Source organism: Erithacus rubecula, assembly GCF_903797595.1.
Source record: "Erithacus rubecula genome assembly, chromosome: 5".
NCBI lineage: Eukaryota > Metazoa > Chordata > Aves > Passeriformes > Muscicapidae > Erithacus > Erithacus rubecula.
Genome location: NC_136687.1, coordinates 57,715,042 through 57,732,725, shown reverse-complemented (window position 1 = coordinate 57,732,725; position 17,684 = coordinate 57,715,042). Strand labels below are relative to the sequence as shown.

At 52.4% G+C, this 17,684-nt stretch overlaps 1 protein-coding gene across 2 annotated transcripts; it reads right to left on the bottom strand.

The window, feature by feature from the left end:
- Window positions 1–351: 351 nt before the first annotated feature.
- NKX6-1 (NK6 homeobox 1) lies at window positions 352–3,990 on the bottom strand. Of its 2 annotated transcripts, none has more exons than XM_079306995.1 (3): window positions 2,829–3,990; window positions 2,028–2,129; window positions 352–1,117 (listed from the first exon to the last, which is right to left on the bottom strand). In XM_079306995.1, the coding sequence occupies exons 1-3, from the start codon at window positions 3,436–3,438 to the stop codon at window positions 816–818; spliced, it is 1,014 nt and encodes a 337-aa protein (XP_079163121.1). In that variant the 5' UTR covers window positions 3,439–3,990; the 3' UTR covers window positions 352–815. The 2 variants fall into 2 exon arrangements, with proteins under 2 accessions (XP_079163121.1, XP_079163120.1); XM_079306994.1 differs by having other exon boundaries at window positions 820–1,117; window positions 2,028–2,200; window positions 2,829–3,980.
- Between the last annotated feature and the right edge of the window lie 13,694 nt (window positions 3,991–17,684).

Genomic DNA, 17,684 nt, shown 5'->3' with positions numbered 1-17,684 from the left:
TACATTTAACTGGTCTTGCAAAGGGTTTTTCTTCTCTTTACAAACCGAATTATTTTTAATATAAATTAATAAATGTTAAGATGTTATATCACGATATATCATCGTTATTAGCTTAAAAAAAAAAAGAAAGAAAACAATTTACATTCTCTAATATTCCGTATGATACAAAAGAAAACACACTTTAAATTCAAATACAGCAACTAAATGAATTTTATATTTTGACTGACAGTGGTTGTGACAATTCCCACCAGCTACTTTTCCAACACGCGGTTGATTGGAAACGGTGTAAATGAAAGCAAACTCTGTCCCTCCGCCCTCTCCCCCCCCCACCCCACCCCCTCCCTTGCACGACGACGGCAACAGAAAGTGTTTCAAAAATACTAATAAATAGCTCGCGGGGCCGCTGCAGTTTGGGCCCGAGGGAGGGACCGGCGGCCACGGCGGCTTTTTCCTCGGCGGCCCCCGGTGCTGCCGCCGTCTCGGGGGCTCCTGCGGCGCCCCCGGTGCTGCCGGGGAGCGCGGGGCGGGCTGCGCCCCCGGCCCCCGCTGTACAAAAAAAAAAAAAAAAAAAAAAAAAAGAAGGTATTTTACATTTTAAATATTCACAGTAAGGAACGCCTATGGTCGCGGTGACTCACGGTTTATTTACAAAGAGCCGGCAAAGACCGGGAGCGGGGCCGGGGGTCGGGGCAGCGCCCGCCGCTCCCCTCCGCCCGCCACCCTACAACAACACGCGGCGCCGGGGACCGGCCCGCTGCCCGCAGTCCTCTCTGCTTCTCCTCCGGGCTCTCTTCCTCCTCCCGGGCGCGTAGAGTCTAGAAAAATAGATCTGTACATCTCCGAAAGCGGCGGCCGGCGAAGCGGGCTAGACGGAGGCCTCTCCCTCCGGGGCGTGCAGCAGCAGCCCGCCGCCCCCCGGCTTGTGTTTCTTCAGGAGCTGCGTTATCTTCTCGTCGTCCGAATTGGGGTCCAGGGGCTTGTTGTAGTCGTCGTCCTCCTCCTCGTTCTCCGAGGCGCCCTTCAGCCGCTCCGTCTCCGAGTCCTGCTTCTTTTTTGCCGTCGCCATCTCCGCCGCGTGCTTCTTCCGCCACTTGGTCCGTCGGTTCTGGAACCAGACCTGCCCCCGCCGCCACCGTCACCATCAGCGGCACGGCCACAGGACCGGGCCGCTGCCACCCCGCTGCCCCGCCTGTCCCCATCCCCGGCGTGCGGCAGCGAGTCCCGCTTATCCACCCTTCAGGCAATGTCCCCACAACGAAAGCGGCCGAGCCCCGCGGCTCCGCGCCCCCGGCCGCCGCCGACACCCGGCTGCGGGCCAGCAGCCGTGCCCAGCTCCCCCGGAGCCCCGCCATCCTGCACACACATCCGGGGCCGATTCCTTCCCCAGACCCCCTGCCCCGCCAGATGTATTTACTCCCCGGCAGGGCGCTGCCAGTGGAGAGGGGCATTTTCATTGTAGAAGCTGCAATAATTTATTCGCAGCCACAGGGACGTATTTGCGGTCACAAAAGAGGCTCTGAGGATCAGATTGAAAGCGTGAGCACCGCCGAGGGGCCCCTCTGGCCCAGTTCTCCGAGCAAACGCCTCTGCATGTTCTCGGGGAGCCCAGTCCACTCTTCCAAATCCTCACACCTCCGCTTTGCCCAAAGTTAAAAAGACTTTTAAACCAAAACCTGAGAGTGCGGGTGCGACAGTGCGACACATCAACACCACCCTTTTCCCTGCTTCCCCAGCATGCTGGCCACCCCCATGGCGCTTAGGGCTTCTCAGTCTTGCTTGGGTTTGTTTGGTTCAACTCGGTTGGTTTCTAAAATGCTTTAAAATAACCTTCTCTGCCCCACTGCAAGGCAATAAGGGGAGAAGTGCCGGTGGCTGCCGGGGAAGCCCTCGCCGTGTGCCCGCGGGCTCGGCCCCGGCAGCCGCAGCATCTCCGGCCGGTTCGGACGGACCCCGTTCCCGCTGTGGGGCCCTTTTGTTCCCCGCTCCTCCAGCCCCGCAGCACTCGGTGCAGGAGCCGCTGCTCTCACCTTGACTTGGCTCTCCGTCATCCCCAGCGAATAGGCCAGCCGGGCTCGCTCCGGGCCCGCCAGGTATTTCGTCTGTTCGAAAGTCTTTTCCAGAGCGAAAATCTGCTGGCCAGAAAAAGTGGGTCTTGTATGTTTTCTCTTTCCGTCCTTATCCAGCAAAATTGAGCCTTGATCTGGCGAAGGGAGGGGGGAGAGAAAGGGAAGGCAGGGACAGACAAGTTAATCTACGGATTTGGGAAAGCGCTTCGCTCTCAAGCGGCCCCAGGGGATGGAGGGGTCTCTGCGCGGGGGGTGCGTGTGTAAGAAAACTACTGCCTAAGCAAGGCAACGGCTCTGGCCTTTCGGCTCTCTGATAATTTTTCCTATAAGAATCAAAAATCTGAGTGGGCAAATACATTTTTCTTCTAAAAATACCGCGGCCGGTGGAAGTGGGCGGTAAGAAAGTCCTGCTAAAGGGAAAGTTTGTGCTCGCCCCTAAAAACCAACCCCGGCCCCGAGAGTCCCCAGCAGCGACGGCGGCAGCGCGGCCACCTTCCCCTCGGAGGGCTCCGCTTTTCGGCAGCGACAACCGGCGATATATTACAGAATTTCGCGCTGACCGAGAGGAGGGAGAAAGCAAAGCGAACTTAAGAAACGAAAACAAAAGAAATCGAGGCCAAGTCAGCCCCCATCGGCCACGGCCGGGCCCTGGGGCGGGAGGGCTCACAGCGATGCCGGGGCGCGGGGACTCCCATCTCCGGGACTCCCACCGGAGCTCCCCGGACCCTCTCCCCCCGCTGCCCCACGGCGCTGGGTACTCACGGGGGGCGCAGGCGAGGCGGGCGTCCCTCCAGGGTGGGCTCTGCATCACCCCCGGCCAGAAGATCGGCGTCCGGCCGGGCAGCTCGGCCAGCGGCTTGGGATAGCGCCCGGCGGCCACGGCGGCGGCGGCGGCAGCGGCCCCGGGGCTGAAGTAGAGCGCGGGAGGCGGCGGCGGCGGGGGACTGAGGCTGCCGAAGCGGGGCAGCCCGGCCAGCAGCCCGGCGGGCGCCGCCGAGGAGGCGGAGGGCGAGGCGGAGGCGAGCGCGGCGCCCGGCAGGGGCATGGAGGGCCGGCTGAGGATGTCGTTGATGCCGTGCGGGGTGGCGGCCGAGAGCTGCGGCGGGGCCGTGCCCAGCGCCGAGAGCCCGCCCGCGGCGGCGGCGGAGGCGGCGGGCGCCTTGAGGCCGGGGGAGCCGAGCGGCGGCGAGGGCGAGGCGGAGGCGGGCGAGGCGGAGGCGGAGGAGGAGGAGGCGGGCCCGGCGGGCAGGGGGTACGCGGGGTACAGCGGCGCCTTCATCTCGGCCATGCTGTGCAGGGCGGCCAGCGGCGGGCTGCCCAGCAGGAAGGCGCCCTGCCGGGGCGCGCCGTCCATCTGCCCCAGCGCCAGCATCCCCGCGCCGCCGCCGGCCCGGGGCGGGGGGCCCGGACGGCCCCTAGCGCCGCGGGGCCCCGGCGGCCGGCCCGGGGGTGTCGCCCGCACCGGCGACGCGCATCCAGCCCGCGGGGGCCGCCGCCTCTAGCGGGGAGCGACGGGCCCGAGCGGCGGCCCCGCCGTCCCGCCGGGCATCGGGGCTGCGCCTCGGCGGGCGCTCCCGGGGCGGAGAGCGGCGCTGCTGTCGGACGGCGGCTCTGTGCGTGTGTCTGCGAGCGGCCGAGCGCCTACGCGGATGCACCGCCGCTCGCCGCCCCTGCCTCCTCCCCGGCGCCCCGCATCGCTCCCGGCGCGGCTCCCGCTGCTGCTGTCGGGGCTGCGGGCGCGGCTCGGGGCGCACTGCCGCGCCGCCCCGCCGCCTGCCTCCTTTAGCGGGGGCACGGCCGGCAGCGGGCGCGGCGGCGGCGGCGGCGCGGGCCGGGGGCGGGGCGGCTGCGGGCCCTGCCCACCGCGCCCGCCCTGCCGCCAACTTCGGGCTCGCCAGGCTCCCCTCTCCTGCCGTTTCCTTTATTTCCCCCTCTTTTCTCTTCTCATTCCCCCCTTTCCTTTTCCCTCTTTTTCCTTTGCATTTTTCTTTACACTCTTCTTTTTTTCTTTTCCTTTCTTCCTCTTCTTTATCTTTTCCCCTTTCCACTCCTTTTCCTCTTTTTCCTTTCCCTTTTTCTTTCTTTTTTCTTTTCCGTTTTCCTTACTCTTTTCCCTCTCTGCTTTCTTCTCCTTCTTTTCCTCCCTTTTGCATTTCCTTTCTTTCCTCTCTTTTTTTATCTTCTTTTTCATTTTCTTTCTTGATTTTCTTTTTTCTTTGTTTTTTTTTCCTTTCCCTTCTCCTTTCACATTTTTTTTATTTTTTCTTTAAATCTTAATTTATTTTTCTACATTTTACTTCTTTTTCCTTTACTTTCTTGTTTCCCTTTCCATTTTCCTTTTCTCTCTCCTTTTCTTTCTCCTCTCTCATTTATGTTTTCCTTCTGTATTCCTATGTCTTTCCCGCATCTTTTTATCTATTCATTTTCCTTCTTTCTTTCTTTCTTTCTTTCTTCCTCTCTTTCTTTCTCTCTTTTCTCTCTCTCTCTCTTTCTCTCTCTCTCTCTTTCTTCCTTCCTTCATTTTTTCCTTTCCTCCCCTCCCTTTTTCCTTTCCCTCTCTCTCTCTGTCTCTGTCCCTGTTCCTTGGGAGCGACCCCAGAGAGTGGTGCTGTACACCCGAGGCCCTCGGTAACAGCGAGCCCCCCGTGCCCCAGGCTGCTTACGGCTTTTCACGTAGCCTAAGGCTGGAAAGGAAAAAAAATCCCATCTGTCCCCTAAAGAGCATTCCACGGAAGAGTGATGCAAAATCACCCTGAACAATTTTTACCCTGTGCGGTTTGCGCCCGTGTGTGGTACCTGTGGAGAACTCTGTTTTCCTCGAGCGTGGAAAAACGGGATGGTGTGTAAATTAATTTTATTTTAGTCATGAATCTTTGTTAAAGTGGAGGCACGTTGGTTCTCTACCTGCAACAATGTCTCCTATTTCTAAATAACCCCTTGTTGCTCTGAATTGTTTTAGTTTAGATTATAAAGCTGCGGAATACACTCGGAGAAAGGGCGCTTCGCCATAACTTTGGCACAGGCACACGAAGGGCATCTCCGGGAAGCTTGAGATAAATCTCCAAGTTTGAAAATTTTTTTAAATATTTTTTTTCGTCCTTTTGTCACTTCGCAGATCTTCTAAAAGTAAAACCAACAAAAGTGCTCTGCTGCTGCTTGCAGAGGAGGCAGCGAGCGCTCGGCCGCGGCAGCCCCGCAGCCCCGGCCCCGAGTCCCGGCCGCGCCCAGGCTCGGCTCCGGCAGCGGCCGTGAGAGGGGGGAGCAGCCTCCGAAAGAGACCGATTTGCATTTGAATTAGGGGAGAGAGAAATGCTAAACCGCGTTTGGAAGTGCTGCGGCAGGCGCGGGGCGGCCCCGCTGCGTGTCCAGCACCCAGGGGAGCCTCTTCTCCTCCCTCCTGCAGAGGAGCGGTGCGGGGGCAGGGGCTGTCCCCCGGCCCGGACCCGCTGCCTCCCTCCTCTCAGCACCTCAAGGGAGCTCTGCCAGGGCCACGGGTCGCGGGGAAAGGGCCCTGAGCCCGCAGCGCGGTGCTGCCGGGCCGGCCCGAGCTGCGGTACCGCCCGGGGCTGTGCGGCACCGGCGGTACCGGCGGTACCGGCCCTTTCCCCTCGCTCCGCGCCTCTTCCCGGCCCGGCCGGCAGTTCGCCGCCCGGCACCTCTCGGCTTGTTTTCTAGCGGAAGTAAAAGAAAACCATCCCTCCAGCACGAGCTCTTTTCCTCCCTTTCTACTGTAAGGAATTCATGGCATATTGAGAAAACGAGTGTTTATTTGGGCGACTTTTAGTGCAAGTTTTTCCCTAAAGATAGCATCGCAGGTTGGATGGCGCCCATAGGGCTGCCCCTGCATGATAAACGAATTCAAAAGCCAGAATTACCTCCTCTCTGTCTTTAATAACCGAAATATTCGGAAATATTAATATTTGGTTCCTTTTCCATGCTCAGCTTCTGTTTTCCCTAAACTGAGGGCGTCAGTCCCTAAGCTAAAGTAGTCAGGCAAAGTAGCTCCGGAGGCAGCCGAGGCTGAGCAGCGGGCAGGGGACACCGTGAGCACCCCAGGCAGTGTGAGGGTGAAACCCATCCCAGCAACAAACTTCACTAACGGGGTGAGCACGCCGCAGCCGAAGCGCTCCTGAAGCAGATGGGATTACTTTCCACTTTTTTTTTTTTTACCACTTTCACGGGGTCTCATCGTGAGCTCTTCGCCAGTTCATACAGAGCAACGACCAAGTTCAATAATGAACGAGGGAACAGCCGCCAGGGAGAGCGGGGGTGCGGGCGGAGAGGAGGAGCGAGCGGCCGGGGCAGCGCAGAGAGCAGGGGCGAGCGGCATCCCGGAGTATGCAACGCCTCGAGAGCAGGGCAGATCCTTCAGAATCCCCTCGGGGCCTCGGGAAGGCAGCCTGCAGAATTCCGGGGACATCAGGGTAGCAGGGACAGAGGGGTCCCGGGCTGCGAGGATCGGAGGGGGACAGGGGGCAGGGAGGGGCTGAGATGCCATGGGAAGCCCAGGGAGGAAGAGGAGGTGTGAATGAATTCACAGGTACACAGAAGAAGCGTAGTCAGAAAAAAAGGAAAAATAAAAAAAAAAAAAGTAAAAGGAAAAAAAAGAAAGAAGGAAAAAAGAGCTGTAGTTATTTGTTTGCTTGTTCGAGGCATAGGAAGTACGAGTGCTGGAGCAGCTATTCCTCCAAAACTCACTTCGACCAGAATGATCCTAACGTATCTGAAAGGGGAAAAAACCCCAACCAAACCACGAGGACACCGAAAATTAAAACGTGCTTTGGCACTGCAGGGTCAGATGTTCTTCAAGCTGACGAGACAGCCCGCCCTGCAGCACCGTGCCGCCCGCGGGGTCCAGCTGTGCAGGGGCGCTGCCCTCGAGGGAAGGGCAGGCTCTGCCCCACAGAGCTCTTCCAGCAGCGGGGACAGCGAGCCCCACCTTGCCCAGCTTTTTCCCTAGTAAGTCATCGTGGCTGTGAGAGGAGCCTGTCTGAACTAAATCAAGCAGTCGCTTTATTTAGCAAGTGAAGTCTTTTGCCACTGCCATATGTTCCTCATTGCAAGCAAGCAGGCGGTGACTTTCCTGAAGCGGTGGATAGGTACAGAGACACCTTTTTGTTGTAGCAGCACCGTAAAGCCACTGAATCATTTGTTGCCTGCCCTACATCGTGGGAAGGAACTGAGCCAGGAAAGCATAATGTTCTTCTGGGTGCTAATTCGAACTCTTAATCAAGATCTGATTACCAAAAAGGAAGACAGAGCATAAAAACGCTATAAAGATTTAAATTTTTTTTCTATCTTGGCCGTAACTCACCCCACAAATGCTTCCATTATGGCATTCACTCTAGCAGGAAAATTGTGATGTTGTTGCAAGATTCCCTACAGCAGAGCTGCTGCCAATGATGATGAATAATCTCGGTCCATATGTTAGCTTTATACATCTCTACAGCACTAGCTTGCTCTCATCCTCTTTCTGCTTCCTCAAAAACACAGAATATTTGAAGAACAGTAAAAGCTAATTAAAAATAGTTAATAGGTTAATCAGACTTGGTCTTATATTTATCTAATGCAGAGCACTGATTCTTTAGTGATGTAGTCTGAGGCATTACCACGAGCCAAGAAAATGAATCAGATATTTAATGGAGATGTGGAAACGGAAATTTCTTGTAAGGCTACAAAATAGCACGCCAATAATACACTAAAATATAATAAATTTATCATTAAAATTCCACGCATGAAATGCCATCCTGTGCCCTCTTGCTAGGCGATAAACTGAAACAAAGCTGGCCAGAAAAAATTTCCGGAGACGGGCCTTTGAGTACATCTCACCTGCTTTTTAACATTCTTGTCCCAGAGTGTCTGCCCGCAGACCTCTGGGGACAGCTAAAGTCAGAGGCGCCGCTTCTCGGGCGACCCCACTGCGAAGTCCCTGGGTTGCTCTTCAGAGTGCCAAGGACCGTGAAGCGCTGCCAGCTCTCTCTGGGGTGTGCTGGAGGGATCGCGCCGGGGCTGGCAGCGCTCTGCGTTACTTACTTGTTCTGCCCGCGCAGGAATGGTTTGCGCGGGGAGCAGCTCTGCCTCTCCAGCCGCTGGCGGATGCTGCGAGCTCTGCCTTCCCCGGGGGCTCCCAGACACTTCTGAGGACACGCTCCCGTCCCTTTGCCTAACGCTGCGGTCCGAGCATTCTGTCCGAATTTCTCTTTGCATTTACCCTGAAGCGTATCCAGAGTAACTGGCAGCGGAGGCTCAGACTGAGTGGGAACAGGACACGGTCATTGCCTTTTGAAAACAGCTGCAAAGAGGAGGGTGTTGCAGGCTGCTGCCTGCATTCACCTCTGTTACCACTTCAATATTTCTTTTGCTTTTCTTAAGTGAAATGTTCAAGCATTTTCCCTATCCTCAGGAAGGCAAAATATTTTTCTCGTTTCTGGAACATTGAGAATATTTGCTGCTGAAGCGGAGTAGTTACTTTTACTTTTGATTTGTGATCGTTGGTTCAGCCTGACCCCTGCTGGGGGAAAGCCAGGAGGCGAGGATTACAAGTGCAGAGTGCCTGTGCAGAATGCACAGATCAGCCAGAGACCATTCCTGGCACAGTCCTGCTCCCAGCCCCGTTCCCACCCCAGGTCCGTGCCCTGTTCAGGCTCTGCCCACACTGCACACTCCCATCTGGGCACTACAAGCCTTACCTGAAGTTTGTCCAGCTTACATCTCCAGATCTTGTTACCATCTCCACTGTTACACTGCACTGTGGAAACATCACATATGTTTTAATGTGCACCCACCCCTCTGCTGAAATCCTTGCCCCAAAGCTCTGTGGCATTACTGATTATCAGCCCTCTGTCTATCCTAACAGATTTCTCAACATTCCCATGTTTGTGTATTCCTGTGTCGTGCTGCCAAACACTGCAGCCAGCACAGACAGATGTTCCCGTGATGTGACCTGGCACTCAGACAAGGCATTTCCCTCTAACTTGCTGAGGACTGAAGTCCTTGTGGTAGGGGTGGCCCTTCTCTCTATCTGGGAGCAGCAGTGACAGGATTGCTGCTGCCTCTGAACACCTCAGGCTGTGATGAGATGGCTGGTGAGAGGCCTGTTCCATTTCCACATGGCAGCTCTGTGGGGGCTGGCTGCATGTAGCTGATCAGCCCCAGGCAAGGAAGCTGTTTTGGAAACCCACTGTTAAAAGTGATGCTGTAGGCCAGGTGTGCAACAGCAGGGACAAGAAACACTGGTGCTCCATCTCTCTCATTCATCTTTGCCTAAGGGCTGTGAACGTGCCTCTCTTCCAAAGTTACCTTCCTTTTCCCTTTCATTGAGCATTGCTGCACTGAAACTTCCCACTCTGCAGTGTGTGTGCATATGAAATGTGGATAAAGACACCAGTTTAGATCCAAGAGAAGTTCACTCATCAGCCCTCAACCCCTGGCTGACCAGTTGAGCCTTGTAAACACCTGCAGGGCAGTGAGTGCCCTCATAGCTGTTGGATAAGGATCCAGGCACTGCCCTGGCTTCCACATGAGGGATTTCTTGATGTGGATAACCACATATCCTCCTCTATGGCTAAAACTAATGTCTGGCTTTACTTTGTTTCCACATTAGCAGTCAAAATGTATGGAAATCTAATTGGCAGAGCAGGAGCTTTTATACAGTTTCTTTCACTCTGTGAGGCAAATATATGTACACTAGGCCATCGCTGCTATTGATCTTTGAGCAGCCCCACCATGGAAATCAGCAGTGAGAGCTTTGCTTAGAAATTGTTGGCACAGGGTGGTCCAGTGTCAGGGAACTGAAAATCATTAAACTGATGATCTAAATGGGGTGGGAGGGGGAAAGCAGTGGCGGTGGCTATCATCATGTGCATAATTTTATGATTTTTTAGAAAATCGTATTTCAGCATTTTCCATCACATCAAAGGCTGACAGGGGCGCATTGATTAGCAGATTCAGCCCAAAGGATGGAGAAAACCACAGACAGCGGAATACTTTGTACCACCACCTTGTTTGAGAAAAGTTCTTGTTTTCTGCGGTTCAGTTTCAGTGTCACCGAAAGGAGCAGAGGGATATCGGCGATGTCAGGAGCACGGGGAGCTCGGGGAGCAGGGCAGGAGGCGGTGCGGCTCGGGGAGCGCCCGGCGATCCTGGGGCTGGTTCCCGGGGATGGATCCCCGGAATGGTTCGCGGGGATGGATCCCGGGGCTGGTTCCCGGGGATGGATCCCGGGGCTGGTTCCCGGGGATGGTTCCCGGGGATGGTTCCCGGGGATGGATCCCGGGGATGGTTCACGGGGATGGATCCCGGGGATGGATCCCGGCGCTGGTTCCCGGCGCTAATTCCCGGCGCTGCCGTGCTCGCTCCGGCAGCTCCACCTAGCGAGGAGCTCTGGCGTGCCGCTGGAAACCGCAGGAAGGTACAAACCTATTTGTCCGGCCAGGAAGGAAAACATGCACCTACCTGCCTGCCCCATGCCAGTGAAGGCTGTTGTGCAGTGATGGAAGGGGCCAGAGCATCTCCTTGGATGGACCAGGGCTGGAGGCTCCACCGCTGATTTTGGTGTGCGCAATTCCTGCCTTTGGGACTTCCTGGAGCAGAACAGCCTGGCAGTACACTGGGCAGCAGGGAAGTTATTTCCCTCCTTCTCTCCGAGGTGCAGTGCCGTCCAGCCCTGCAAACTCCACCATCCTGGCCCCAACAGGAGCATGGGGGCTTGTTAAAGGGGATGTGGTGGCTTCTGTCAGGTTCGACCCCATTCTCTGGCAGAGAGGATGAAGTGCTGCACACGGCAGGGACAGCAGGCTCACCGCTGGGATGACACTGTGCAGGGAAGCACAGGATGGCTGGACCTGCTCTCCAGAGGGGTGAGGGAGCTGCTGAGGAAGCAGGAAAACTGATCTCCAGATTTTTCTGTAAGAAACTGAATCCTAAGGGGAACTGTTCAGTGTTTTAGGTTTTTTTTCCCCTCTGTGTTTTCCCTCTCTAGTGTTTGATCAGAAATGTAGACCACTAAGAAGCCTGCATCCAGAAGAGACAGTTTCCCACTGTGAGAGTTTGAATCCCAGCTCTTGCCTCAGTTTGCAATGGCAATACCAAGAACTCCTGGGATAAAGCACACTGCTGTTTCTGGCCTGACAGAGGAAACTCTCATTTTTCTATGGGGTTCTCAGTCATCTCTATCAGCTCCTGCTCTGATTGCATTCACACTTGACTTTTCATCTCTCATAACCAGTGATGTCAAGTCATGTTCTGCATCTTGCATGAGTCTCTAGTGGCACTGGGGACAGGACAGCAGGGAATTCCCGGCTGTAATAAGATACCCAGGTAATTTCTTCCAGTACTATCTTTAGCTAGGTGTCATGAGGGCATGAAGGATGCTGTTCAGAAAGTACCATGCTGGTACAGCGGCTGGCTGAAGCTGAGTCTTCTTGTGCTGGCAGACAGGGAATTTCTTTCGTTTGCTCTTACATGAAAAAAAAATTACCTGAATCAAAGACTGAGTGAGCCTGAAGATATGGTTCTGGAATTCTTTCTCTTGTTTTAGCTTTACACTGAGGACTTTAAGTAAGCAGACATAATATGGCACAATAATAGAAGCAGTAGAAAGCCACTTGCTATGGTTGCTTTCCATTCCCATTCTGGATCCTGGTCTCCTGGCAGTAGCTGACAGGGTTTGGAGAAAGTTGGAGAAGATGTATAAACAGCTGGTAATTTCTGGTGTCTTTTTACAGCTATACCACTGGAAAGTAACTTTCAGAGAATTTACCTAAGTGGATACATAGGAGCACCTTCATAAAGTACAAGATGTACTTCAATCTGAAGACTACCACAACAAAGTGGCAGCAAACCAAGTCTTTACAGGGCAACCTTTCCAGACTGTGACTGTAATACTTGGCTTAATTGCATCCTGTCGGCTGCTCACCACTTATAAAATACTCTCTGAGTGTGCCATAATGCTCCTCCTGTCCCTTGAGATAAGATAGTTAGATGGTATTGCTGGCAAAACAGAGTGATATTTCATAAACTGCTAAAAATCAATGGTCATGGGCCTGATCGCACCTTAGATGAACTTTCCCCATGAACTGAAATGTAATAGAGTGGGCAATACTGGAGGTAAATTAAATGAAATTATATAAAACTTATTGAAAGTGACACAAAGAGGAGGGGACAGAGAGCAGAGATGAGTACAGGATGTGCTCTGTGCACCACAAATCCAGTAAAGAGTAAATACTTCCTGTGGAAGTTACTCTGAACTGAGAGTGGGAGATATTGCTGAAACTGTCAGAGAGCTTTTGCCTCTGCCAAAGTTGGCAAAATTCCCACTGATGGGCCCAGGTCTGAACCTCACATCTGGCATATGAGGGAGCACATGACTGTTGCCAGAGGATAAAGTGGGGATTGCTCATAGTGTGGTAGGAAGGGCCATTCCCTGAGAGTCAGTCCATCAGAGAGCACCATGGTCTGCTCAGTTACATAGGAAAAACCAGAGGGACCTGGGATTGAAGGGGACAGTGAAGTCTGGGCACAAACACAGCTCCCTTGACATCATAGAGAAGGGATTGTCTCTAGCAGCTGGCTGTGAATTGCAGGCAGCTGTGGCATTAGGGCTGGTGCCAACCATGTATGTGTTAACAGAAATGGTCTGCACCTCCAGGAGAGAAGTGGCACTGGGCACAGCCAGTTTGCTTGGCCAAGCTTCTCCTGTCAAGGAGGTATTGCCAGGGTGATGGGAGTTGTGTAGGAGGCAATCACTCTCCTCTTCCTTCTTCCTGCCCTTCCTGCTGCAGGCTATGGGTTAGGGCTCCTGCCTGTCCTGTGAGGGATCAGGTCTCCCAGCTCCCCCTGAGTCTCCACCAGGCTGGTACCACTCTGAAGGTGCTGGGGAGCTACCATGCACAGGGTCACCTGAAGGAGCTGCTCTGTATCTACTGAGACCTTTCAAAAACATTTTATGAAACTTTTTTGAAGAATGGTTTGCTCTTCAGTCCTGCCCAAAGCACACAGAGGGTAAGCAAGTTTCTCCAAATACTTTAGGCTGAATTTGTTGGGGGACATTCTGCCAGTGGTTACTCCTTTAGCCTTTCTCAGTAGGAACTGAAAATGTAGAGTCCTTTCCCCTGGCGAATCTGTTTCCTCATCAGGCTTGTCTCCACCTTCTTCTGTGCTCACAGCTCCTTGCAAAAAGAAGAGTTGTAAGTATGGTATCCCAAAGGGAGGCTTGTATGAAAGGAAAGGATCTTAATGGATAATATAACATACAGTGCACGTGTGATTGCACAAGGAAGATGTGTTGCAATTTCATGGCATGTTCAGACAACCTCAACAAGCTCAAGAATTAATTTCATGTCTAATGCAAAACCAGCAGCAGCTTGCCAAGCACCCACCACTTATGAACTCTGTTTTGTTGGGGTTTTTTTTTTTTGGAAAAAGTACCAGCATCCCTGGGATTATGGTAGGAATAAAGGAACTAGAATAACTCAGTAGCTGTGCAATACTCAGTCACTTGGACCAAACAGAAGGTGACAGCTGCCTAGGGCAAAGGTTTCTGCTGCCAGAGCTTTCACAGCAGTCACTAGATTATGTTCCTCAGACTTTGGTGCATAACTTGGAAATAATGAGGTCAGTTTGTTTTGTTGCTTTGTTTTTTCTGGCATACAACTGGCCTATTTTATAAAGTTCAAATGTACAACTAATAAGCAAATAGTCGACCACAAACACCACAGACTATTAGGTTTTTATGCCAGACTAGCAAATGCAAACAGATTACATGACATATTAACTAAACACAAAAGAACAATTCAGTGGTGTCAGTGGATTTAAATTACTAAAATATAGATATGTATGCTCTCTTCAGGATTCTTTGGCAAAGTATCACTGACTTTTGACCCCTGTTAAACCCAGTTAGACAGTATTAGAGCTCATGCTGTGTTCATTTAAAGGGGGGGAAAAAAACAGCTTCTTTATTGACTCATAAGACCATATTTCAGTGCAGCTTTCCCTTTTTCTAGCATCTGAGTCTAGCACCTAGAGCTGGAGGAGGATTCATCCCAGAGTGCACAAGTTGTGTAATAACGAGCTTCTGACCTGGAATTTCAGTTTTAAGCTTATCCTGAACACCTGGGCTCTCATGCACTGTCTCAAGGCAGCACCAGGCAGTGTTTTGCAGCTCCTGGTTTCATCAGGGGACCACAGGGTATTAATAGCTAGCCTAGTGCTTTGGAGAGCAATCATACAGCCTGATTGAGGTTGCTGTATCACTGTTTCCTCTTGCTTCTTTCTGACTCGGAGTTACCCTCTTTAAAATGATTTAGGGACGCAAAAAGATTATATAAATTGATTGAATGCAGCACATTACAATATTGCTCATAATTGCTATTATTTAAGAGGATACTGAACTGTTGCTGACAAGGCTGATATTGCTATCTGTGCTGACCAGTAGGTATTGACATTTTCCACTTGTCTCACTTCTGTGCATTTGTGGGAATCCATTAAAAATGGATTAAAAAACCCCACAAACCACTTCAGTTTCCGAGACTGCTGGCAATAGGGATCCTCAGTGTTACAACTGCATTCTTTCCAACACGTTTTGAGCCAGATACTTTCTGTTCCCCAGGCTCTGAGCAGACAGGGAACCAGTTCCTTCCATTTCCTTCTGCTGCTCCGCTCTGCCTCTTCACCGTGCTGCTCAGTGGAGACAGCAGCAGCTCCATGCCTTTCCAGGAGGCTGGATGCAGCTTGTGTAAGGGCTTATATAACTCTTTTAATGTCAGGGCTCTGGTTTTGCGTCTGCCTGCAGAAAACTCCTCCTTTTGTACGCAGGTCGAGGCACAGAGCAGAGGCAGCTCCGGGCTCAGCCAGCAGCAGGAGAGGCAAATCTGCCTGCTCTGGATAACTAGAGTGCAGGGCAGGGGCAGCAGAGACAGGGCAGGAGATGTGTCCTAACTTGGGGAGCTTTGCTTGTTAGAGGCTTCCCTGTGCAGCACAAAATGTTGGGTAGGTAGATGAGGTTTGGGTTGTTTACTGGCAGCTTTGAACCACTAAGTTCATGTGGGAATATGAGGCAAGACAGAGCAGCAGAAACCTCTGAGGTCTCACGCATCAAGACACTGAAATCCATTTGGAAAAGGTGACCATATTTCAATATCAGGAGAGTTGTCAGCTGACATGCTAATTAATCCCTCTGTCCTTGGAGAACATGGAAGTTTCTGCCACACATTGTGAAACCATGCCCAGTCACAACATTTGGAGAAGTGATGTTACATTCCAGCCAGTGTAGTTACTTGCCCCAAAGGAACCTGAGTAACAGGGTGTTGACTTGGAAAATTCCCATCCGACCAGTCTAACCGGGTACTGGGCTCCCATGGCTGCAAGGTGCTACAGCTGAGAATGGGACAGCCACACTCCCACGATCTGCTTCATCCCTAAACCCCCTGCCCCACAGCTCTCCTGGGAGCTACTTGCCTCTTTCCTCTGAGATGGAGAGGCTTGAAGTGGTTTTGCTGTGCCTCCTCACATTTCTGAGCACTCCATGGGTGAAAAGGTGCATGACAGGAGCAGGAACACCCAGCTGGGAGAGAGGAGTGAAGCTAGGGCTGGATTCCTGCCTGATCCCGCCGGGGCCTGGTCCTTGTTTTTGATTTTCTCTCTCCCTGTGGCCCTGCCCAGAAGATTGTTCACTCCTCACCCCACTGTCACCAGTTGTTCATTGCTTGCTGTGCACTGACTCATCTTGAATTTGCCTTGTCTCTGCTCATTAATATACATCGAGTACTTCACCTTTTCCATCTTTGGCATTATTGCTACTTTTTTTCCAACACACCATTTGCTAAACAAATTTCTTTTTTCCTCTGAGCTTTTCTAAACAAATTCTTTTCCCCTTCACTGTTTACGTTAGGAGCACAGATGTAAAAGAAATGGAGGTTCTTGTTCTTCTCCTAGGTGAGTTGTAAAGCTCTGCCTAATGATCTTTATACAGGTATTGAAGCACAGTCTCTGCCTCATTGACCACAGAAAGCTTTTTTCTGTGACAAAAGAAATCTAGTTGTTCTAACCCTATATTTTTCTCTCCAGGTTTACCAGAAAGGGCTGTAACGAGGCATGTACTTCTTCAGCTAGACCCAGCTGCTCCTTGGTGGAAATAGGGCAGCTGGTGTCCACCCCAATCCAGGCTACTGACCAATGTGAGGGACCTGCATTCTGGGGGAAACAGCCTGGATATCTGCTCCACACATGCAGCAACCATGGCTGCCAGAGCTGTGGGGACCAGACAAACCACTTCTTATTCTCTCTGCACAGGGACAATAAATGTTTATGCTTTCCCCCAGAGAGCTCCTCCCATTTCCAGGGCCAGCAGGGTAAATGCATATCTTGCACTTGAAGTAGGGGAAACTGATTTCTTCTGAGAGCTTTGCTGGAGGGACACTCACAAAACAAAACTCAATAGGAGGAACAACTGGAAAAGGAGAGGGTGGAAAGGACACTTTATGATTCACTGGGGTCCTCTCTGCTTACCCTTTATGGTTTAGGTTTCTGATCTGCTGGGGATCCGTTTCCCACCCTCTCATATTCTGAGTAAGGAGAGCTGAATTTTCCAACTCAATTTACCCCATAATATTTCCCTTATGGAGAAATACATCAAAACTATACTTAGCAAGAGCAAAGGGTTGTAGAGGCCTGGCCATATCACTGGCCTGCAGTGGGCTGCTGCTTCCACCTTTGTCCATAAGGGACACAATGCCAGAAGCTGTGCTTCTGTGGCCTGTCTGGCCTGGCTTTGGGTCTCTGCTTTGCCTTGTGCTGGACCAGCCCTTCTCTTAGCACACCACGTTTTTGCAGCTTTTTGGGGGATGCTGCAGACATACTACCCTCTAACACTGTCAGCCGTGCACAGCTAAAATCTTTCATATAAATGGCTGTTTGTCCAGAATACTGGGGTGTCCACACTTCTTGGCAGCAAGACTAGAATTGTTTTACTAATGTCATAATCCATGTCCACCCACAGCATCAGTTCTGAACCATGGCGTTTACATTAAAAACATGCCAAGCATATTTTTGGAGGGACATAATAATAACCTTGTTTATGTAACAAAACTAAAAAAAAAAAAAAAAAAAAAAAAAAAAAGAAAGAAAACCAATCAAGTTTGGTGAAGCCAGTCAGCATATGGATAATGTGAATGACAGCAGGAGTGGCTCACAAGAGGTGCTGGCACGGTGGGGGCATTGAGGTGACATCTAGGCTAGTGACTTTATGGGAATGCTCCCAGGCAGCTGTGGCCATACAAACACGGTGGAGCGGCACAAGCACGGACACGGGGCGCTGCAGGAATTCAGCCCGCGTAGCCGGCTCTGCAGAGAGCTTTTCTGGGTTCAGAGCTCCTAGGCAGTAGTGTCTGGTTTCTGTGCAGGCTGGTGGCACCACACTTGGCCCGGTGGGGCAGGGACGAGCCAAGCAGCGCACCTGCCTTTATAAATGGGCATAGAGCAGGTGGGCATGAGCATCCCAGAAGGAAACAAAGCACCTTAGGGTGACACCCAGCGATGCCCGCTGACACCGGGGCTGCCTGGAGATGCTTGTCCCAGGCTCCCTGGGCATCTCACCGGCGGGCTGCGGGGCTTTGCGGGTGC

What these genes read in the sequence shown, in the direction of transcription:
- NKX6-1 (XM_079306994.1), bottom strand. Translation starts at nt 3,438, where the DNA reads ATGCTGGCGCTGGGGCAGATGGACGGCGCGCCCCGGCAGGGCGCCTTC. An exon ending in CCGCCTCGCCTGCGCCCCCC is followed by an intron (nt 2,201 to 2,828) that starts GTGAGTACCCAG and finishes TCCCTTCGCCAG; the next exon opens with ATCAAGGCTCAATTTTGCTG. An exon ending in TGACGGAGAGCCAAGTCAAG is followed by an intron (nt 1,118 to 2,027) that starts GTGAGAGCAGCG and finishes CGGCGGGGGCAG; the next exon opens with GTCTGGTTCCAGAACCGACG.